Source organism: Diceros bicornis, chromosome 11 (assembly GCF_020826845.1).
Source record: "Diceros bicornis minor isolate mBicDic1 chromosome 11, mDicBic1.mat.cur, whole genome shotgun sequence".
NCBI classification, from domain to species: Eukaryota; Metazoa; Chordata; class Mammalia; order Perissodactyla; family Rhinocerotidae; genus Diceros; species Diceros bicornis.
The window spans coordinates 56308532-56333320 of record NC_080750.1 but is presented as its reverse complement, the minus strand read 5'-3'; the positions used below and the strand labels follow the sequence as shown (position 1 = coordinate 56333320).

The following is a 24789-nucleotide window of genomic DNA, read 5'->3' as shown; positions in this document are numbered from 1 at the left end:
AGTAAAAATCATTTTTCCATTTAATAACACATTGTTATTACATTGATATAAAAAGCATAAAAAACTAAGATTCTCTGCCTGTATATGGTTATGGATGTATTTAAGTGCGTAAAATAATGGAAGGATACTCATGAAAATATTAATAATGGTTACCTCTGGAGGTGAAGTAGACTAACTTTTTAGTCTTGTTTGAATTCTATATAGTGAACATACAGTGTGTAACTAATTTTTTTTTTTTTAATAAAAACTTATCTCTTCAATGTTGGGCTTTCTAAATGACATTGTATTTTCGTAATAGAAAACTTAAGACTAGCCTCTGTATCTCAGGACAAAACTTTTTACCTGGTAATGGAGCAAGAACCCTTTTCCACAGTTTTTTGAATCTAATGTTTCTTTTTGTTTGACAAACGGCATATCAAACACTACAGTTGTTCTTTGTTTTTAGGGATAATATATTTAGAAAGAGAGTTATGGCAGTATTGGCTTTACCTTCTTTCTTATTTTAAATTTCCATGAGTTTGAATTTTTTAATTGGGTATCTCAAAATCCTTATCTAATTTGTAGTTTTACTTTTTGTCCAGGCCCATCAAACTCCAGTGAAGAAAGTGAATCCTGGAGAAGAAAGGAGGAAAATGTTTGAGGTATAAAGACATCTGTCTGCTTATTTTAAAGCTTTGCAAAAATAATTATTAAAAAAAGAAACAAAATCTTATATATAAAACCTCCAAACCTTTCCTCCTTATTTCTTTCAAACAAATACCTCTAACATTTCTCTTTTTTTTTTTTAACCTCCCTGAGTCTACCATTGGTGTACTAACTTTCCTGATGAAAATAGAAAAAGTAGGAATTATTGTTGATAAAAGTGTTTTTCTTTTTTTTTTTAAGGAAGCAGCAAGAAAGAGAAAATTGGAATTGATTGAAAAAGAAAAGAAACAAAAGGATCAGGTAGTTTTTGCTCTTATTTTTCTTCCCTTGCCAAGTTGTCAGTAATAGTTTCAAGAGTTCTAAGAAGTTTGTCTTTAAAATTGTTACAGATTAGTTTAATGAAGGCTGAACAGATGAAAAGGCAAGAAAAGGAAAAGGTAAGAGGGTAATCCATTTTTCCATGCTACATTCCACCCCTCTTCACACACATACTTTTTTTTTTTTAAAGAAATACATTGATTTCCATTTTATTACTAAATGTATTTCATGTGTTTTGTAATAATACTTGAAATGGTGTTTTGTTTGTTTCTTTCTTTCCCCCAAAAGTTGGAGAGAATAAATAGGGCCAGGGAACAAGGATGGAGAAATGTGCTAAGTGCTGGTGGAAGTGGTGAAGTAAAGGTAGGCATTTGATACCAATATAGCAGTAATATAGCAATATTACTAGCAGTAATATAGTAATATAGTAATAGTAGTAATATAGTCATATAGTCATATAGTCATATTACTGCTGTTTTTCCTCCAGTTTCAACTTGCTCTTTAAAATATATATGTAAATGCCTTTTTTTTAGTGTAATTTACTTTTTACCTAGAATTCTTTAGCATCTATTAAGAATTCTTAGTTTTCCTGCATGTATTTGGTACTTAACGTGATAACTAATATGTGACACTGTTAAAATTGCTTAAAAAGTTTGATGTGAAGGCTGTGATACATTAGTCCTGCAAGAGGAATCTTGTTAAAATCAAATACAGTTTGTCACATCTCGACCTAAAATCCTTCTGAAGCTTCATGTAGACTTAAAGTTTAAGTTTTCAGAAGACCCTTATTAATCTGCCCCTGCCAATCTCCCCAAGCTCATCTCCATCCATTCCCTACCACGCACTGTATGCTCTAGTCATTCGGAACTAAAGACCATACCTGTAGTTTCCTTACTGTGTGTAGCCTGCTGAATCTCTGTCTTTGCTCTTGTGTTTCTCTTTACTTGATAGCACCCCTCTCTTCCTCCTCACTCTCACTCCTACCTCAAACCATTTACCTAGATAACCAAATACCTAGCTAACCATTTACCTAGATATATTAATTCAAACATTTCCTTTGGGTATATCCAGACTATATAATCTTGGGCAAGTTACTTAACTTCTCTGAGCCTTAACTTCTTCATTTTTTGAAAAAAAGAAAAATTTCAAGAACAGTGCCCGGAGCTTGTCTAACAAGGGCTCATCTGTTAACTTACTGTTCCTTTGTTTGTTCTGCCTGTCTGAATCTTGCATTTCCTCTTTTGCTCTTGTAGCATCCTTTGCATATCTGTGGTAGGCCCAATTCTAAGATGGTCTCCCCAATTCCTGACCCCTGGTATACACACCTTGCTTATTCCCTCCCCTTGAGTGTGAGAGGAGCCTGTGAATATGTTGGTATAGTAGCTCCCTTGATTAGGTCATGTTATATGGCATATGGTGATGGGGTAGTCACTCTTGGATTACGTTAACGTTTTATGAGACTCCTCATAGCAGACTGGAAGGGGAGAAGTGTCAAAGAGATGTGCTTCTGCTAGTCTGGAAAAAAACAAACATTCACATGGCAAGGAAGTATAGGTGGCCTCTAGGAGTTAATCGTGGTCTCTGGCCAACAATAAGCAAGAAAGTGGTGACCTTAGCCAATACAGACACAAGGAAATGAATTCTGCCAAGAACCTGTGAGCTTGGAAGAGGATTCTGAGCATCAGATGAGAATTGCAGCCCTGGCTGACACTTTGATTTTTGCCTGGTGAGATCCTGAGTAGAGGACCCAGCTAACTGTACCCAGACTCCTCAGCCAGGGGAACTGTGAGATAAGAAATAGGTGTTGTCTTAAGCTGCTAAATTTGTTATAATTTATTACACAGCAATAAAAAATGAATACACTATTATTCCTCTGTATTATAATTTTAATTTGTATCATCCAATCAGCTGTTAGTCAGCTTGTCTTTAAACTATGAATTCCCCTGACCTATGCTCATTAAACTTAATATTTAGGTGCCCTTTAGGTGTTTGTCAAATTGAATTGATTACCATTCTCACTTGTTTCTTTTCCCCAAAAGTCATAATTTGCATACAAGTTTGTTTTGCCTGTTTTATGTAGACATACATGTTCTGTCCTGGCTTTCTTGATTTGTTTTTCAGTCTCTTGAGATGCACAGGTTTTTCATATTACATATCAATAATTCAGTAAGTTACTCTTTCTAATTCTGTTAGTGTAGACTTATACAGTTTTTAGTAGTACAATTTTTTTTTAAAATCATACTTCACTATTTTTGTACTGTACTATCTACTTTACTATGAAGTAGAACTTAGTACCTCCTAAATGATAAGGAATGACTCAGAATTTGGCCCATTCTAAAACAACTAACCCCATATCTTGTCGGATTGGCAAGTAAAAACCTGCTGAAGTGTAGGCCCTCAGATCTTGTCAAGCATTTTGTGTCGAGTCCATGATTAGTGTTGAGAATTTGATTTTTTCTCTTGCTTTGCAAATAGCTTCTTCTGTGCAATGAAATCTTTTTTTCCTGTGATGTCTAAAGCTGTATTTAATCCTAAAGTCTGGTTTTATCAATATTGTTTGATAACTAATTGAGACAATTTTTCAACAGTGTTAGATACCATGTGCTTAACGGATTTCTGCTTCCCTTTATAAATTTCTGTAATGCTTTCATTGAGGACTAATAAAGCAATTTATTTTCCGTGACTTAAAGCAAATTCTGTGTTAGTTTCTGTACTTATTGCCCATGGGGTTTGAAATATTTAACTTCTTAGGCTGTTTGATTTCCATACAGTTGATAAGGACCTGGAGGCTCAATATAATGTGAATCAAATTAAGGAAATCCCCAAAATAAAGATAAAACTAAACATTAAGGGAAATATTTCAAAATCAATACTATTATTATATACCTCTAAATATTAAGATATCCTTCACAGTATAATCAACAGTCTTTGATTATTTAGTATTTGCAAAACCTGGGACTTTTTTGCTTTATCCATTTTTGATGTATTTCTTATAAATGTGTGTTTTTAGAAAAATTATGAAATATTCCACACACAGTTTGATTACATGGTATCATAATATGTAAGACGTGTATCTGTTGTTGAAAAATATGTGGCAATACTATTCAGCAGTAAAAAGGAATAGCTTGTTAATACATGCAACATGGATCAATCAAAAATGTTATAGTGAGTGAAAGAAGCCCGACACAAGAGTATATATTGTATGATTCCATTTATATGAAATTAATAGAAAAGACAAATCCAGTCTGTATGACAGACAGATCAGTGGTTGCTGTTGTGCAGGGGGCATAGGCTGTAAAGGAACATGAGGGAAGTTTTTGGTGTGATGGATATGTTTTTGATTGTGGTGGTGGTTACAAGAGTGTAGATATTTGTCAAAACATCAATTTATGCTTATAATTGGTGCATGAGGTGATTTTAAAAGATCATATTGCTTCAGTACTCTAGTATTTTCAACATTATTTTGAGTTTGGGCGTCTTTAGAGTTGTTTACATACTTTTGTTTTTGCTAAAAAGAAACATTAGAACACTCAAATTCAAGTTAAGATAATATTAGCAACAGACTAAACTCAAAGAGTAACGAATCTCATAGGAGATGTGACCACCTTTTACCAGAATTCTGATTCTGATTCTTGCCTTGAAATGTACATTTGAAGGTGGGTGTGAGGATTTCCTTGATGGAGTTTCCTGCCTAATTAGTTAGTAGTTTTTCTAGCAATAATTTCTAGCCATATAATGCTAGAATAATTTCTGATTTCTAGCAACTTTCATCTCTTGCTATTCAAATATATTTAATTGGTTATCTGTGTTTATCTTGAGCTGATTTTTTAAAAATCATGCTTTCTTACAACATTGTGTGCAACTTACTGTGTCACGATGTTAACAAATTTTATCTCATCGGGTACACTGAAATTCCTTTTATTTGATTCTAATATTTTTCTTTGGGTCTTTTCTTAGCCAGACTTCTTTAAGATTTTATCACTTGGAAGCACTTCTTCCTTTACTGTCAGTATGCTAGCTTCTGTTCTCATCACTTCACAAAAAAGGGTTTTTTTTAAACGCTACCACTCAACTTCAGTCACATCAGTTTGTCTTATTTTCAGTGCTGTTGCCCTCAGCATTTGAAGTTATTGATTTCCTCTTCTCAATGAAATTCTTCCACCATGACTGTAACATACACTTATTTACTTTGAACTCTTATCCTTTTCTGATATCTCTATTTTCTAACCATGAGTTTTCCATGTGCTTGAGTTTTTATATCTCTGAGGAAGGATGCGTCCTTATGTCTTGGCTTTTATCCTTTGTCATTCGTGCAGGGAATCCACAACTCCCTTCATCATGTACTTTTTTGCTGATTGCCTTTCTTTACTTCTTGGCTTCTTGGCTTGGTGTCAATGTTACAAGCCTTCTAATTAGTTCCTCTACCTTGTTCTTTCTCTTATTCCTGCGTAATTGGATCTTCTTAAGAACTGTTTCAGAATGCTACTTCTGCTAGAAAGTTTATAAATGCTTTCTGTTGTTTATTATATGAACGTAAATACCAAGGTGGATAGCAGTTAGCTGTACCAACCTTTTATGACCAAGCTTAATGCTCTCTATTTGCCTTCCTTCTAATGATATTTGTCTTCACACTTCCTCCCTCTACTGCCAACACCCAAATATATATATACAGTGCTTATTTTTATGTTAATACCTTGGCTCATATTTAATCATTTAATCTTTCTTAATTACATTGCTTTCAAGGCTGGGTTGAACAATGTTTTTCTCCAGTGCTGTTTTATTTTTTGAGATTTTTACTTCTGATAGTTTTTTCTATTTTGTTAATTTGCTCAGTACTTACTACTTTATAGTATGCCTGTTACCATTCACTTACCACAGGCATGAAGTGGTTTTCTAGTTTTGTGCTTTGTTTCCCAACTTGTTTGTAAACTACTTAAGGATAGATATGATGTTTTGCTTCTTTTGTTTACACCTAGACTGTTTCAGTGGTATTTATATCGTCATTGCTTGTTGAATTGAAGGATTTGGAGTATATTAAATACCATATGCAAATATTTTTGTTAAATATAATTTTGAATATTAGAAAAGCAGGCTCTGCTTTACTTATAAGCTATACATACTTAACCAATAGAATGGGATCACATAAAATGTATACTAGAAACTTGTTTCAAAACTTGTTAATTAAGACCAGATTTTTTCATGTTTACATGAATTTAGTGACATTTTATATTTTTGTTATATTAAATTATACTTTGTTGTTAGTAACAAAGTATACTACTATTTGATTGTTAATGGTTATAATATAGTAGGAAAACATTTTGCTTTAGGTTATTTGTCTATTAATATATTCAAATTAGGTAATTCCTTTTTAAAAGTCAAGTGTTGAAATTTTTTCTTTTGAGGATAGTACGGGCCTTTTAGGCCTCATGAGATAAACATGTGAGAGCTCTTTGTTTAATTCCTAGGCTCCCTTTTTTGTCAGTGGAGGGGCTGTGGCCCCATCATCTTTTTCTTCTCGAGGACAGTATGAACATTATCATGCTATTTTTGATCAAATGCAGCAACAAAGAGCAGAAAATAATGAAGCTAAATGGAAAGGAGAGATACATGGCCGAAGGCTCCCAGAAAGGTATGGCTATGTTCTGTAGAAATTGCTTATGCTTTGCTTCAGAGAAAGTAATGAAAGTCATTGTGCATATTTATCTACATTGGAATTCCACCTGGAATACAGCCAGGATTTCCTAATGGGGCTGCAGGTCGTAACCATTTCCCTGATGCTGATGCTATTAGAAAAACTTTGAAAAGATTGAAGGCAGTCTCTAAACAAGCCAATGCAAACAGCTTTAACTGTGATGATCTATAAATGCATCCTTGTGTGTAGTTCTGTCTTATGTCATGTATAGCTCACTACCTACACTTTGTGGATGTTTTCTCCATTGATTGCATGGAATATCTTTTGCCTCTGGATGCCATAATTTTTTCAGGTGTAAATTTGGCCCTTGATTATGTGTGGCAAACTTATAGCTCTTCAGTTCAGCCTAATTTTTGTAGCTTATTTATATGTTACAGGCTGAACATACTGATTAAAGGAACATCTGATAACTTTGACCCAACATATGGTTGTAATAACTTTATCCAATTGCTTTAAATAAGTCAGAATGTGTTTAAATGGAATCACACTTATGTAAAACTCCAAAGCACGCTTTCTGGTCTTCGTTTTCCTCATCGCTTAGAACTCTGCTTCCTCTTTGTTGTTTTGCTTGTTTTCTTCACATTCGTCTCTAATTTGTGGCTATGATCCTGTTCATGAGATTTTTCCTCTTCTTTCATTGAATTAATTTAATATAGTAGCAGTCACTAGTTTTCATTTTCATAGCTCCTTTGTTCTTAAGTATGCGTACATGTTTTCTTAGACGTTGCCATTTCTTATGTAAAACATTCTGTTTAAGGAAGAGCAGATATCATTTTGTGAAAATTTAGTTACATTGCCCTTGTCATTTTAAGGAGAATCCTTTTGAGTGTAATAAAAATCTTTATGATCCTCCCTAATTATAAAAGATGATTAAAATGTAGTTGAGCAGAGGTAGGTAATTGAGGTAAATATAAATTAACATTATGACTATATATACAGTAGCCTGAAGTGTTAAGCTAATTGTAGATTCTCTCCATTTTTGAGAGACACACATATGCATATTTTTTATTAAATGGCAAAGCAAATTTTGTGTATGTATTTTATGTTCTGGTGTTGTTGATCTTTCTAGTATATAATTTGTTTGGATTTATTTTATTTTAATCACATCTTCTAAAATAAATATGTATAGTGTAGAGAAAATAGGGAAAACTATGTTATGCTTCTTCACACTGTTCATCTTCCAGAATATTTCTTGGTTCTTCACAGTTAGAGTGACAAATAATGGATTACACTGGGCCACTTGCATCAGACTCCTATTATAACCTTGAAATGTTTGCATATATTTATACTGGAGTTTCAAATTGTCTTAAATGGCTGTGTGTTTCAGTTACCTCTTCTTCCACTGTACCACACCTTCCATTCAATCTTTGAGCATTAGATATAGTTTCATTATTTTAATTTTCAGTTTTTAAACCATTTGTGGATATGAGATCATTTATCATTCCATTTGTATAAACTTTGGTGAGTTGAGTAGTACTCAAACCTATACATTTTCTTATGTTACATTGAAGTTACTGCTTTTATTATTATTGATGATATTATTATATCATATTATTGTATTATTTATTGAACACTTATTATATACAAAGTTGTATTTATTCATCACAGCAACCCTTTGAATTAGATATTATTCTATTAATAGAGATGAAATTAGGACTTACAGAGATTCAAAACTTGTTGCATTGTTAGGCAGCTAGTAACTGGTAGAACTGGGATTTAGACTAAGTCCATCTGACTGTAGACCTTAAACACTCTGTTATGAAGATTTCTCAGCTTCTTTGGATTCTACTAGTGAACAGGCTAAAAAGTTATTGATTTAGTTTGTTATAAAATTTTAAAACATTGGGTACTTTAAAAACTAAACATGACACCATGACACCAAGTACTGAATGAACTTTCATATATATACTTATTGAATTTATTTTGATCTTATCTGAGGACATGGAAGATGAAGAATTAGTAGAAAACTGCCATCAAGTATCAATGTAATTTTCAAAAGGCAGATTCTATAAACTAGACTAGTTTTCTTCATGTTGATCCCAGGGAAGGTTAGAAGTAAGGCCTGCAAACATCTTAGGAGGAAGCAGTAGTCACTCTGATCAGTATAAATTCACAGAGAATAGATTATGTCAAATATATCTTCTATTCCTTTTTAGGGTTATAGGCTAGAAGTGTAGTTCTCAAACTGTGTACTGAGGCAACTTGGAGCATCACAGTGCCTTGGATGTTTTACAATTTCGAGGGAAATGCGAGTGTGTTTGTTGGACAAAGTGCAGACCACTACCATTAAGCAGTTTGGGCCTAACTAATAAATGAAACAGCTAGGTATTTCTGTTGGCCTAGAGGCATTGTGAAAAAATTACTTAGATATCTAGTATAGTATACAAACTTCAGCAATATTGTTGCCAGGGTGTCTCAATGTAGATTCGGTGAAAAAATACAAAGAAATAGTATTAGGTGGGTTAGTAACTGGTTAAAGAATTGTATTTAGAGGATGCTGGTTAATGTTTTGATGTCATCCAAATAAAAAAGTTTTAGAGGCTTGTCATCTTTAAACCAATCTTCATTTTTAGGGGGGGCTTGGTGCGTAGAAAAAACATTCAAAGGATATAGTCATCATATTTCCGGAAGATATTGTGGAAAGAAATACAAATATGTTGTATGATAGATCAGGAAACAGAATAATCTCAGTAGACCATAGCTACAACCAACTTGATTTAGATAAAATTTAACAGGAATAAGTCTGATATACTTTTGAGTCTGAAAATTTATCTGACCAAACAAATAATACACTTGGAAAAGGTTTATAAATAGCATATATTTAAAAAATTGAACTAATGACCTTTCATTGCCCCTTGGATCAAATTGTAGCTCCTAAATGGCCTGCAAGATCTCATAGAGGCCTAATACTTCCATGGCTTTATCTTGCTACTCCCTTTATCTGCACTTCTGGGTGTGGAGAGGAAGACATCTTTTTTCTCATCCTTGTTCCTTTGCACCTGCTGCTCCCTCTGCCTAGAATACCTTTGCCTCTGCCCGTTTTGCCTGGCTAATGCCAACTCATTATTCTGGGCTTGGTTTAGGTTGGCAGTTACTTACTAGATCTGTTAAATAAAATTTGAGACCTGATTGAAGACTTCCAGCTTTTAATTTTTCCAAGTAAACTCATTAAAAAAAAAGTTAGCTTTGGCGCTTACTAGTTATCTTTATGCACTCTGTTTCGGTGGCCCAGGATTCACGGGTTTGCATCCTGGGCACAGACCTATGCACAGCTTATCGAGCCATGCTGTGGTGGGTGGTGTCCCATATAACGTAGAGGAAGATGGGTACGGATCTTGGCCCAGGGCCAGTCTTCCTCAGCAAAAAAGAGGAGGATTGGCAGTGGATTTTAGCTCAGGGGTAATGTTCCTCACACACACAAAAAAAGTTAGCCTTAATTCTATCCTTTGATAAAATAATGGACATTTTAATGTGAAAAAAGTTAGGATGGCATAATCTTAGATTACAGATTATCCTTTTGGATTAAATAAATTTGGATTTGTAAAAATTATATAGTTGTTTCTTTATATTGTTAGCAACGATTGAAAACTTAGTGACGGACTACACTGGTCAAAGAACGAACACTGGCTAGTCACCACCGTTATTCTAAGCCTCTATTAGTTGGTCCTCCAGGATGCTCTCATGTCTTGATTTATATGCCCCTGTATAGCAGAAGTAAGCCTGTGTGAGGAGGCCTCGAGGCTATGAGTTGGGCATCCCCTCCCTTGGTCATTGCTTGAATAGCTCTACGGGGAACTTCTTGGGCACCCCTCATCAATATCACCATCACCACCACCTTTGCAACTACTACTATCATCATTTTAGGTTTTTTTTATTTGTACATGTTAATATGATTAGGTTTTACCAAAACCGTACCTTTGTCAACAAGCCATTCTGTCTCATTAGGGTAGCTTTACAGCACTTTTTTTTTTTAGTGTATTGATTTTACAGTTTAATATTGAGAAGTCAAATTTACTTCTCTTATTTTCATATTCTGGTGGAGCATATACTCCAGGGAGTATATTAGGGAAAAAGAAGCAAGTTTAAACATGTTGATAAATCAGCAAGTTTAAATGTTAGAAAGATTTGCTTCTCTCCTGCAAACTCCTTGTAAATGAAAAATAATAGAAAAGCCTTCAAACTAATATAATTACATTTTGCTATAAAAATAAAAATACCCTTATCTTTTATATTTTATAGGTGGTAATCGTTAAGGAAAAGATTTAACTACTGTGTGTGTGATATTCTCCTAGTCTCATGCTTACTAATCGCCATTGTGTCATATTTCCATTGTGTCCATATTTCCACTGTCATGGATCAACAACTGTGACTACTCCATCAAACAAGCTGTTGTCTTTGCCCCTCAATGTTTTGCTTTCTCAAAGGCATTTATTCTTTTTTTCTTCCTCTCATCCTCAAGTTTCCTTTTAGATCTGAGTTCAAGACTCGTCACATACTTCTTGTTTAAAAACCGCTAGCAGCTAAGTGCCTTGTCATCTCCCTGTCACTCTGGATTCTTAACCAAATATTCATACCTCTTTTTTCTCTCCCTTTTGCTCAGGGGAAAGAGGAAACCTGAAGGAAAGTCACAAGTGACTTTTTTGTCTTGTTTTCTGCTTGCCAAAGTGATAATAGATTAGTTTTAGAAAAATTGGGAAGTATAGGAGGGTGTTAGGAAACAGGAAAGGAAATCACTGCTCATCCCTACAGAGGCAGTCACTGTGAAGACTTCGGTCTATTTTCTTGCATTCTTTTTTTCCCTACTTAGGAGATCAAATTACATGTGCAAATTTGTATCTGTTTTTTTTTTAATGTTTTTATTTAACATTTTTGCCATAAAATTTTCCCATACTAAAAATCATTTTCAAGGGATTTTTGATGTTTGTGTAAGATTCCGGTGTTTGAGTTACCATAATTTATACAGCAAATCCCCTCATATAATACATTGTTTATGACTTTTTTGAACAGTTTTTTGCCACATTTTATTTTTTATTATTAATTTTTTAGAATAGAATCTTAGAAGGGCAATTATTGGGTTAAAGGAGTTATGTTATATTCTCGGTGAAGGTTCTAGAAAGAAATATTACTAAGTTTATTAATTTAGCTTAATTTACTAGCTATTACTAAATTTCTTTCTAGAAAGGCCAGTTTATACTCAATCTAACAGTATAGTGTCCACTTATTGTCCACTGGCCATTACCAATGACTTTTTAGGAGGTAAAGAAGTTTTTTAAAAAACTTAATAAATCCCACGTTTTACTTCTATAAAGGTCAGAGTCGGAAGTTTATGCAGTCAGGATACACAGCAGAGAGATCAGCAATTATATCTAATTGCAGATGGTGGTGTAAGCTTGTAGGAGCCTCCAAAAGAGCGTTGCCAGTAGGCATGCAGTTTCAGATGATATGTCTGAACATCACACCCTCTGAAAATGTATCTGCCCTCTTCAGGCCCAGCCTTATATGAATGGGGCTGTAACAGACCAGGATACAGCCTTGCCTGGATATATGTAGGAGATATATTACATCCAGACCAGATGTGCCTTATTAATCTCAGAGTTCTACAGTGCATAATATGACTAGTAGAGGACAGCAGATGTGCACTATAGAGGCATAAACAGATTTCTCATTCATTATTCTTAATGTACTCAAGTTACCATGGCTTAGGTGAAGTGCGTTTCTGAATGTGGTGATATGGAACTAAATTAAGATTTAGTACCTACGCATATCTGAGAGTCATAATAAAAGGTCCTTAATCAGCTATAACAATTATCTAATCCTAGAGAAGTCCAGTGATGGAAATTTCATAAGAATCTCTTTTTAAGTACCATATAAGGTAAATGAACCTTAGACCACAGTCTTTCATAACTTTGTGGTGAAACAGATTTTAAGTTTTTACAGTTTAATTTCATTCATTTATTGAGGTAACATTGGTTTATAACATTGTGTAAATTTCAGGTGTACATCATTATATTTCAATTTCTGTGTAGACCACATCGTGTTCACCATCGAGGGGCTAATTACCATCCATCACCATCTACGTGTGCCCTTTTACTCCTTTTGCCTTCTCCCTCCCCTTCCCCTCTGGTAACCACCAATCTAATCTCTATATCTATATGTTTGTTCTTTTTTTATCTTCCACTTATGAGTGAAATATATTTAAAATATTTTTTCTATGTTTCAGTTAGTAGTTACCAAAACATGTAAAGGAAATGATTATTTGGGGCATGAAAATCAGAAGTGTTTAAACCTACTGGAAGACAGAAAAAGCATTATTTCATGTATTTTTCAGAATATAACTTAGTTATAATCCTAAAGAGAGGCTGTAGGAAGTTTGTGTGTTCTGGTAGCCAAAATCCAACTAGAAGCTCCGCCAGTAACTTGCTCATCTTTCTTCCTTACCTCCAAAATTAACTGCAGTTTTACTATGCTATGAGTTCTCTCATTGCTGGAGCTGGGTTTTATTTATTTTTGTATCTTCCATACTTAGCATGGTAACAGGCACAATATATATTAGATGTTCAATAAATGTTTGTTATTGTTATTTTTTGTTTGTTGTCTGAACTCAGCAACGTGTTTACATTCTTTTTTATAATTGTCAGAGAAAGACATAGAAATAGAATTGGAAAAGATTAAAACAAATAGCTGTGCTTTTAATTTTTTTCCTAATCTATCCCTTTTACTTTTTAATATTTGTGATATTCAAGGAATTCAGACATTGCTTTTTACTGTATTTTTGAAAACTCACACAAATATACTTTTCATTCTTTATGTTCATCTTTGAAATTGCTACTATACTGCTTTAACTTTGTACTTCAATACTTATTAAAGAAGGTTCTTAAATATATTGATACAGAGTTCTGAAAAAAGCTTAACTACATGGAAACTATTGAGCTTCTTCTATAATTAAATATAGTCTAAAATAATTGTATGTGTCTATAAGTAGAATAGATTCAATAAACGTCAGAGAAACCTTCTTGTTAAGATTTGGAGGAGTAGGATAGATTTTACTTCTATTTTAAAAAGTAAAGAATGTGATTTAGGTAGTAGATACTGATATATATGTAGCTATTTCCTCATTACAGAAGAAGGTTTTATTTCATATCAGCCTTTCTTTGTATTCTGCAACAAAGAAAATATTTAGAATAATTTTTAACTTTTTGGAATATTTAATGTTCGGAATTTCTGACTTTGCTATTTGTCCAAATTACTCAGACAAAAGGGGCAGCTAGCTATGGAAAGAGCTAAACAAGTGGAAGAGTTCCTGCAGCGGAAACGAGAAGCAAGGCAGAATAAAGCTCGAGCTGAAGGACATATGGTATGATTTTTTTTGAAATTTTGAACATATTATTCAAAGTGAAGGTCTGGAATAAGGTAGGTATAAATGAAAGGAATTGTAATCTTTTACAAACATTTACTCTAAACATTTTCAGAGTATAAAGTTGTGATGTATCTTATTTAACCTCTCTTCTGCTATATCTTTTATACCAAGGGTGAAATTCTATTGTTGCTTTGGTTAATTGGGAATAAGTTTGTAGCTGTATCCTTCCTTTAAGAAGAATGGAAGTAGATATATCAACTTAGATATTTATATTAAAATAATAAGTTCTTATATTGCTTACATTTTTTTCCGATATGCTTTTGGTTTTAAATACTTTTAAGTAGCAAAGAATTTTAGAAGAAAAATGGGAAACAAACATTTGGATAAATATATATGTAACTATACATTTACTCAAAAGCAAATTAGAAACAAAAGTATATTAAAGCCTTCAATTATGCCAGTGAACTAAATTGTCATGTATCCAAGAAAATATTAACAGTTTTTAGATAATCATTTCAACAGTTGGAACTTAATAGTTTTGACTTGTAGAGATGCACAAATGCCTTTTGACCTTTTGTCTACAGAACAACTGATGATTGTTTCTATCAGCTCAGCGCCCCATGAAGCATCGCGCTCATGTAGGAAATAGGTCAATTATATGGAAATATATTTGGATTAGACTTATATCTACTGTAAGTTCACAAGTGGCATCTCTGTGAGTTAATTAATATAATTATTCCAATTTAGGATTTTTTTTTCTTGAAATAATATCCTAGGAAAATAGTTAAATTTTTAAGTGGTTACCCTTTATATTTTTAACATAGATCAGTTTATGTTTTTCTAATATCTGGAATTAATCTGTATTTGTATCCTTCCTTTAGATAGTAGAAGAGAACCTCCTGGATTTTACTTGCCCCATATCTCACATGTTGTTAATATCTGGATTTTAGTTACAGATTTTTAATTTAAAATATTATAAAATGATTATTAGACTTATCAAGATTTCCTCAGCATTGTTCCTTACATCCTAATATTCTCTCCTCAGTGTATTTTTCTTCATGCTGGAGAATATTCTCTGGTAATCATTCTGGAAAGAAACTTTCTAAGATTTGTTGGGAAATGTCCTTATTTTGTCCTCACACTTAAATGATAATTTGTAGTCGTGGTCCACTGGTGAATTTGCTTAGCATTTGTATGTCTGAAAAAGTATTTTGCCCTTTTTTTTTGAAATATATTTTTCTGGGGTATAATATTACAGATTGAGAGGATTTTTTCTTTCAGTACTTTATTTTTATTTATTTTTTTAATTTTTTGTTTATTGCAGTAACATTGGTTTATAACATTGTATAAATTTCAGGTGTACATCATTATACTTCTATTTCTGCATAGATTACATCATGTACTTTAAAGATGTCTCTCCACTTATCTTCTGGCATGTCTGTTTCTGACAAGAAGTCTGCTGTCATTCTTATCTTTCTCCTCTATATGTAATGTGTCTCTTTTCTCTGACGACTTTTGACATTTTCTGTTTATCACTGGAAGCAATTTGATTATAATGTAGCTTCGTGTAGTTTTCTTCATGTTTATTTTGTTGGGGTTTGTTGAGCTTCTGAGATCTGTGGGTTTATAATTTTCATCAGATTTGGAAAAATTTCACCCATTATTTCTTCACAAATTTTTTTCTGTTCTCCTCTCCCTTTTTTCTTCTAGGATGCTCAGGTACCTAGCAGACCATGTGATGTTCTCTTAACAGCTTACTGATGCTCTGTTCATTTTTTTTCAGTCTTTTTTCTGTTTCATTTTGGATAGCTTCTATTTCTGTATCTTCAAGTGCATTAATCTTTTCTTCTGCTTTGTTTAATCTGCTATTAATCACATCCAGACATTGTATATTTTTTATCTCAGATACTGTATTTTTTATCACTTAAAGTGTATTTGGGTCATTTTTATACTTTCCATGTCTCTCTCTATAATATTTATGCTTTTCTCTACCTTCTTGAACATACGGAATATAATTATAATAGCTGTTTTAATGACTTGTCTACTAATTCTATTACTTATTTCATTTCTGAGTCTCTGTTTATTGATTGATTTTTCTCCTCATTTGGGTCATCCTTTCCTGCTTTTTTACATACCTGGTAATTTGTGACTGGATGCCAGGCATTTTGTATTTTATCTGGGATTTTTTTGTATTTGAATATATTGGGGCATGCAGTTAATTGGAAACAGTTTGAGTCTTTCAAGGCTTGCTTCTAAGATTTTCTGGGCAGATCCAGAACAGCCTTTAGTCTAGAACTGAGTTGGCCCCACTGCTGAGGCAGTACTCTTGAGTACCCAGTGCCCTGTTGATTTGGAGGTCTTTCCACTCTGGTTGTTGGCAGCGTGAAATATTCCTGGCCCTGAGTGAGCCTCAGGTATCGTTGACATTATGCTAATTGTCACTCAGCAGGAGCTCAGAGGAAACCCTCTGCAGATCTCTAGTACTGTCTTTCTGTGCAGCTCTCTCTTCTTTGGTACTCCATCCTGCAAATTTTAGTGATCTTTAACTTCCCAAGATCTGACTCCTAGTTTCTTAACTCAGAGAGTCTGCTAAGCTCTGTTTGGGGACCCTCTCCCAGTTCTGCAGCCTGGAAACTCTTGCCAGGCAATAAGTTGGGCAATTATTGGGCTTACCTCACTTGTTTCGCTTCTCTCGAGGATCACTGTCCTGTGCTGCCTATTATCCAGTGTTTGAAAACCATTTTTTCCTATATTTTGTCCAAACTTTTAGTTGTTTAAGGTGGGAGGGTAGATCTGGTCCCTGTAACTTCATCATAGCTGCAAGTGAAAGTCTTGAACAATAATTTGGCTGGATAAAGAAATCTAAGTTTGAAGTTCTTTTCCATACCACTTTGAAGGTACTGCCTTATCTTCTTTCTTTCGTTGATGCTAATGAGACATGTGCTATGTTCTGGTTCATGTTCCTTTTTGAGGGATTTTTTTTTCTCTCTGATAACTTACAAGACTCTTTTTCTATCCTTGATGTACTGAAATTTCACTTGAATATTTCTCAGTTGTTTTTTCATTCACCTGACTCAGGCTGTAACTGAATGTTTTCGATGTGAGTATTTATCTTCAGTTCTGGGACATTCTCAATGAACATTTCTTCAAATATTGCTTCTTCTCCTTTTTCTCCTTAAGAGAACTTTTATTAGATGGGTAGATTGGAACCTCTGCATCAGATGTCCTTTTTAATGTACTTTTGTTTCATCTTTTTTTTTTTTTTTTAAAGATTTTATTTATTTATTTTTCCCCCCAAAGCCCCAGTAGATAGTTGTGTGTCATAGCTGCACATCCCTCTAGTTGCTGTATATGGGACGCGGCCTCAGCATGGCCGGAGAAGCAGCGCGTAGGTGCGAGCCCGGGATCCGAACCCGGGTCGCCAGCAGTGGAGCGCGCTCACTTAACCACTAAGCCACGGGGCCAGCCCTGTACTTTTGTTTCATCATTTTTATCTCTTTCTCTTTTTTTAACTGTGTTTTGGAAGGATTCCTAGGCCTGAATTTCAACTCACTAATATATTCTTTAGTTTTATCTGCTCTGCTGTTCAGCCCATCTGATGAATTTCTTTTAATTTTAGAGATTTGTGTTTTCATGTCCATGAATTCTAATTAGTCTGCCCCTAAAACTCCTTGAATGTGTTCTCATTTCTCTGATAATACTTTGGTTATTGTAAATCTTGTTCTTAGTGTGCTATTGGCTATGTTACCTTGGTTTCTTCAGTTTTTATGTTATCTATTTCATAGTGTTGGCATTCCTCAGCTGTTTGGTGTTTTTGGTGGTGTGTTCGTATTTTGGAACGTCTATTTTATGTTTCATTGCCTTCGTGTGAGTGGCTCCCTGGCAAGGTGGAAGAGTGCTACTGACCTGTCCTTTGCACAGTTTTCAGTGAGAGTAGAAGATGCGTGGGACATGTTGATATTCTTCCAGGCAAATACCTTGACAGCTTGTTTTCTGGGCTTAGGAGATTCCCATTCTTCCTAGGAATCACCAGTCACCCAGAATATTGGCCTGTCCTTTCCCACGCTTTCTCTTATTACTCCCGTCTGAAGGTAACTGACTCTGCTCCTGGCTTGTGGAGATGGATGGTGTACTGGAGGTAACCCTCTTATTATAACCACTGTTGTCTGCTATTAGACCTTCTCATGCTCTTAGTTTCCAACACATTTTAGAGCATGCTTCATGTTTTGCTCACACCTTCTCTGGTAGTAGTCTTTCTCACATGCTTTTGCTCATGAAGTTTCTCACTTTAAACTGATTTTGTGTACATTCTTTATCTCTGGATTCCTTCTATTCTTGGGACTACCAAGAGTGTTGCTTGTTTTTAAGTGCTGATATGTATTCACTTAAAACAACCACTTCTCTATTCTAGGATTTTGCAAGAAGGGAAGCTATAGTATCACTCTGCCATCTTGCAATCAGAAATTAGTAGTTTAATTTCATTGTGTTTTTATTTTAAAAAAACATGCTTTAGAGATCAGCAGTGCATTTTGTCAGTGATTTTTATATGACTTTCCAAGATTCATTTTGTTAAACTATATAGAATTTCTTCATTCCTTAGATGACTAAATGTATACATAAAACTTTGCCTTAGAAAAATGTGGCTAAAAGTGAAGAATTTCTATTTTTCAGTATTTTTGGGTGTGTGCGTCATATATTACTTGTTTTATTCACTAATTTAACAACAGGCAGTTTGTTAAACACTTTGGGAGTAGTAGGTTAATTAATTAAAGTTACTTAAAGCTTAATCAAACATAGTTTTGTCTCTAGAGTAATTTATAATCTAATGCTGGACAAGAATATGTACACTAGTAATATGAGGCAGTGAATGGAGTGAGGGCTGAGGTCACCTGTGGGAAGGGTAAGAGGCCTCAGAGATTTTAAGTTCTAGATTCGAACTTTTTTTATGATGAGGTAGAGATACTATTTAATCTATTTTAAAATATACTATTGCCTCTCTGTATTAGTTTTCTATTGCTGTGTAACAAATTACCATAAACTCAGTGGCTTAAAGGAACACAAATTTATTACTCACAGTTTCTGTGGGTCAAGAATCTGGCCGGGGTCATCTGCTCATGGTCTCATAAAGCTGAATCAAGGTGTCTGCCAACTGTGTCCTCATCTGGAGGCTCAAGTAGGGCAAGACCTTCTTCACTATTTCCTCAGGGTGTTGGCAGGATTCACTTTGTAGCTGCTGTAAGACTGAGTCTCCATTGTGTTGATTGGCTTTTGACTAGAGACCACTCTCAGGTCTTTGCCCTGTGATCCCCTTCATCTCAATAACAAAGAACTTCCTGTGCATCAAACCCCTCTCATGCTTCAAACTCCTGGCTGCCACTTTTACAACCAGCTAGAGAAAACTGCTTTTAAAGGACTCATGTGATTTGATCATGCCCCCTGGATAATCTCTCTATTTTTATGGCAGTCATCCCATTTAACATAACCTAATCATGGGGGTAAAATCCATCATATATACAGTCCTAGGGATTATGTAGGGTTTGTAAACCTGGTAGAGTGGGAAGGGGTGGCAAGAAACCTTGGGGTCGTCTTAAAATTCTGCCTACCACACTCCCTTTGCCTTTAATTTTAGAGACTACATCTGGGGACTGTAGACTAGGCTAGATGAAGGAGCTACTTTTAAGTGCTGTCTTTAGCAATATGCTTGATACTAAAACGTACTATCCAGGGCTCCAAACAAGAGCTTTTTGTTTTTAATTGGTTTTATTAAGATACAATTTAAATACAATGAAACATACCAATGTTAAGTGTCATCTTGATGAGTATTGACAAACGTATATAGTCATGTAAGCACTACCACAATCATGGTATAGCACTATTCCATCATCTCTTAAAAGTTTCCTCATCTCACCACAAGAAAAAAAAATTTGTAACTCTATGATGGATGTTAACTAAACTTATTGTGGTAGTCATTTGTCTCTCTCTCTATATATACCAAATCATTATGTTGTACACCTTAAACTAATACAATGTTATATGTCAATTATATCTCAATAAAACTGGGGAGTGAGGGGTGGAGTTTCCTTGTGTCCCTTTGCAGTCAAACTACCACTAGCCATAGGCAACCGCTGACCTGCTTCCTGTTGCTATAGTTTTGTCTTTTCTAATTTCATGTAAAATTATCGCTCATACAGTATATTGTTTTTTGAGGCTGATGTGTATTAGTGGTTTGTTCTTTTTTATTCCTGAGTCATATTCCATTGTATAAATATACCACAATTTGTTTATTCGTTCCTCAGTTGATGAACATTTGTGTAGTTTCCAAGAAAGATGCCTTTAAACTCATCAGAGTAAATGTGAAAATTAAATCCACTTACTTATACGCATATCTGTATAATTAGCCTGTCCTCCCTGGGCAGCCCTCTTTCTGAGTTGGCATATCTCTCCTTATTATGTGTAACTTAGGTAGTGACTGTTTTTACATTCAAGCTTCTGAACACTGCTGGAGAAAATTAAGCTATGATGGTTAATGTCAGATCAGTTTGTTGTCTCTGGTTTCAGCTAAGCTGTCAACCCTACTCAGCAATCCTTGTATATCTTCATGGTCACCAGCCTCTCCCATTGCCCACAGTGGGAATTTTCCTCAATGATTTTGTCCTTCATCCTTCTCTGTGAAGATAATCATTACTTTACAGAGAAAATTGGGCTTAAGATTCCCACAGGTCCTCAGATTTTCTGCTTCTGTGCTTATAAATTTATCCGTAATTGTACCCAGTCTTTGTTTTCTCCAGTCTCAGAGGATATAACTTTCTACCCTCAAAAGTAATCTTTCCAGGGCTGGCCCCGTGGCCTAGTGGTTAAGTTCAGCATGCGCCGCTTCAGCAGCCCAGGTTTGCGGGTTCAGATCCCCGGTGCAAACCACTCGTCAGCCATGCTGTGGCGGCGACCCACATATAAAATAGAGGAATATTGGCACAGATGTTCACTCAGGGATAATCTCCCTCAAGCAAAAAAAGAGGAATTTTGGCAACAGATGTTAGATCAATGCTAATCTTCCTCAGCAAAAAATAAATAAATAAAATAAAATAATTATTTAAATTTAAAAAATGTAATCTTTCCCATTCCATCCTATTAGATAATTATAATACCAATAATTGTTAAAATTTGTCATTTATTGGATGCTTACTCCATGTTAGGCAAGGTTCTAAGTTCTTTTCCTATATTAACTCAATTCTCAAAACAGTACTCTGAGTAGATTATCTTATATTCCCATCCTACATGTTACCGAGGCATAGAGAAATTGAAGTTACCAGCTCAAGATTTACAGCTACTAAATGATAGAATAAGTATTTAAATTCCTATAGTCTGACTTTAGAGCCCACACTTTCATTTCCTTATTTTCTATGCCATACTGTCTGTTTACCTAAGGGCCTTCCTCTTCCATCAGTTGTTTTCTCTCTTTTCTGAACTTTTCTTCTTTACTGGTACCCTCCTATAACCTATAAATATATTCATGGTTCTCACATTCCTGTGTGGTCACCATCCTCCTCTCCTTTCTCCTCTTCATAGCCAGACACTTCAAATGAATGAAGCACCTGCTGTCTCTAGTTGCTTGCCTACTATTCAATTTTCTATTCATGTGCACAGCTTATCACCACATGACCGTATTGACACAGAAGTTACCAGTGTCCATCTTGCCAAATAGAGTAAATGTTTATCTTATGTGATCCTTCTGTGACACTTGATCTCATGAGCTACTATTTCAAAATTTTTTCCTTGCCTTCTGTGATACCATGTTCTCTTTGTTTTTCCTTTACTTCTCTGATTACTGTTTCTTTATATCTTCTTTTACAGGATTCTTTCCTTCTCAGTCTTTAAATGCTGATATTCTGTAGGGTTCTGTCCTTGGTTATTTTCTCACTATAAATAATATCCTGGAGTGATCTTACTCATTCTACCAGGGACCGATGACTTCAAAATCTGTATCAGTTACTCAGGCTACTCTCCTAACTTCTATTCTATCTAGCTACCTTCTGGACATTGTTTCCTAGGTGTTGCATTGGCTCCTCATTTTTTTGAAACGTTTTTTTATTTTTTAAATTATCATGCAGAAAGATTAACTTTATTTTCTTTTCCAGTTCTCTGAATTTTAACACATATATAAATTCGTGTAACCACCACCACAATCAGGATACAGAACAATTCCACCACCCCAAAAACACTCTTGTGTTATCTCTCAATATAGTTGTACTCTCCCACAACCCCTAACACCCTTGTATCTACTGATCTATTCTGCATTACTATAGTTTTGTCTTTTCAGGAATGTGTTATGTTGTATGTATGTGTACATGTGCCTAGTAGTATGTAAAGTTTTGCAGTTGGCTTCTTTCGTTCACCTTAATGATATTCATCCAAGTTGTTGCATGTAACAATAGCTTTTTCTTTTTTGTTGGTGAGTAGTATTCCATAATACGGATATATTATAGTTCGTTTATCCATTCATCTATTGAGGGAAATTTGGGTTGTTTCCAGTTTTTGGTAATTATGAGTGGTGGTGCTTTGATCATTCATTTATAAATTTTTGTATGAGTGTAAGTTTTTTTTTCTCTAGAGTAAATACCCTGGGGTAGGTTTGCTGGGTCATACGGTAAGTATATATTTAACTTGACTTTAAAAAATGTCAGACATTTTCCAAAGCATGTGTACCATTTTGCATTCTCATTAGCAATATACGAGAGTTCCAGTTGCTCCACATCCTCATCAGCATTTGGTATTGTCAGTATTTTTTATTTTAGCCATCTAAGCCATGGATAGGGATATCTCATTGTAGTTTAATTTGCATTTCTCTAAATGTTAATGATATTGAATAACTCTTCATGTGCTTATTTGTCATCTCTGTGTCTTCTTTAGAAAAGTGTCTAAGTGCTTTGTTCATTTTAATTGTGTTGTTTTTTATTGTTTAGCTTTGAGAGTTCTTTATATACAGTGGATACAAGTCTTTTATTGAATAAGTGATTTTCCAATATCTTCTCCTAGTTTGTAGCTTGGCTTATCGTTCTTTTAACAGTATTTTTCACAGAGCAAAAGGTATTAACTTTGATGAAGTCTAGTTTGTCAGTTTTTTTTCTTTATGGATCATGCTTTTGGTGCCATGTCTAAGAACTTTTGCTTGTCAAACAGTCATGAAGATTTTCTCCTGTTTTTTCTGTTAAAATTTTTGTAGTTTTACTTTTCAACTTTACATCTATGATCCATGAAAAAAAATGTTTTTATTATGGTAAAATACACATAACATAAAATTTACTGTCTTAACCGTTTTAAAATATACAAGCATTAAGTACATTCACCATGTTGTCTTCCTTCTGCTTGATTTATGTTTATTTTGCTCTTTTCTAGTCTTTTAAGGTTGAAGCTTAGATGGTTGAGACCTTTCTTCTTTTCTAATGTTGGTATTGCATGCTGTACATTTCTCTCTAAGCACTGCTTTAGTTGCATCCCACAGATATGCTGAGTTGTATTTTCTTTTTCATTCAGTTCAAAATGTATTCTAATTTCCCTGGAAATATCCTCTTTAGCCCATTGATTATTTAGAAGTGTATTGTTTAATTTCCAAGTGTTTAGACATTTTTCTATTATTTTCTGTTATTGTTTTCTAGTTTTATTTTTAATGGTCAGAGAACATACTTTTGTAGGATTTCATTCAGTCCTCTTACATTTGTTAGGGTTTTACTTTGATATAGGAAATGATCTATCCTCATGAATGTTCCCCATACACTTGAAGAAAATGTGTATTCTGCTGTCGTTGGGTGGAGTACAGTCATGCCTCACTTAAGAATGGGTGTACATTCTGATAAGTGCGTCATTAGGCAATTTTGTTGTGCGAAAATTGTAGAGTATACTTACACAAACCTAGATGACATAGCCTACTACACAGCTAGGCTATGTGCTACTAATCTTGTGGGACCACCATTGTATTTGCCATCTATCATTGACTGAAACATTGCTATGTGGCGCATGACTGTATTATATAAGTTTCAATTAGATCCAGTTACTTGATGGTGTTTTTCAGTAGTTCTTTATCATGCTGAAATTCTGTTTGAAATTCTACATTCTATCTATACTGAGGTAGGAGTGTTGAAGTCTTCAAATATAATTGTGAATTTATGTATTTCTCTTTTCAGTTCTGTCAGCTTTTCCTTTTCTTTTTTTATTTTTGTAAGAACATACACATTTAGGATTGGTAGAGTTTTTTAGTGAATTAACCTTTTTTATCAAAATATCTCTTTTTATTCCTTGTATTAGTTTTCTTTTGCAGTGTAACAAATTACCACAACTTAGTGGCTTTTACAACACACATTTATTATCTCATAGATTCTGTGAGTTAGAAGTCTGGGCACAGATTACCTAGGTCCTCTGCTAAGGGTCTCACTTGGCCGCACTCAAGGTCAGCTGGGCTACATTCTTATCTGGAGGCCCAATTGGGGAAGGATTCACTTCCAGGTTCGTTCATGTTGGTGAGACAGTTCATTTCCTTGTGGCTCAAGGAGTGAGGGCCCCAACTACTTGCTGGCTGTTGGCTGGAGGTCTCCCTCAGTTCCTAGAGATCATCTAAAGTTCCTTGTCACAAAGACTTCGCTAACATGTCTGCTGACTTCATTAATCAAGGAGAGTCTATGGAGGGAATTCACTAGCAAAACTGAATGATATATAATGTAACAATTATAGGAGTGGCAGCCTATTACCTTTGCCCTATTCTATAGGTGAGAAGCAAGTCACAGGT

General features: G+C 34.5%; 1 protein-coding gene across 13 annotated transcripts in view; it reads left to right on the top strand.

The window, feature by feature from the left end:
• NEK1 (NIMA related kinase 1) overlaps positions 1 to 24789 on the top strand; it is a 181319-nt gene that overhangs the window by 55094 nt on the left and 101436 nt on the right. For 11 of the 13 annotated variants that reach the window (XM_058550334.1, XM_058550342.1, XM_058550338.1 and 8 more), the window contains 6 exons: positions 582 to 641; positions 886 to 945; positions 1035 to 1082; positions 1252 to 1326; positions 6429 to 6592; positions 13907 to 14009. In XM_058550334.1, the coding sequence (XP_058406317.1) occupies positions 582 to 641; positions 886 to 945; positions 1035 to 1082; positions 1252 to 1326; positions 6429 to 6592; positions 13907 to 14009 (510 nt within the window). The remainder of the gene's footprint in view (positions 1 to 581; positions 642 to 885; positions 946 to 1034; positions 1083 to 1251; positions 1327 to 6428; positions 6593 to 13906; positions 14010 to 24789) is intronic. The other 2 variants (XM_058550339.1, XM_058550340.1) reach the window with 2 other exon arrangements.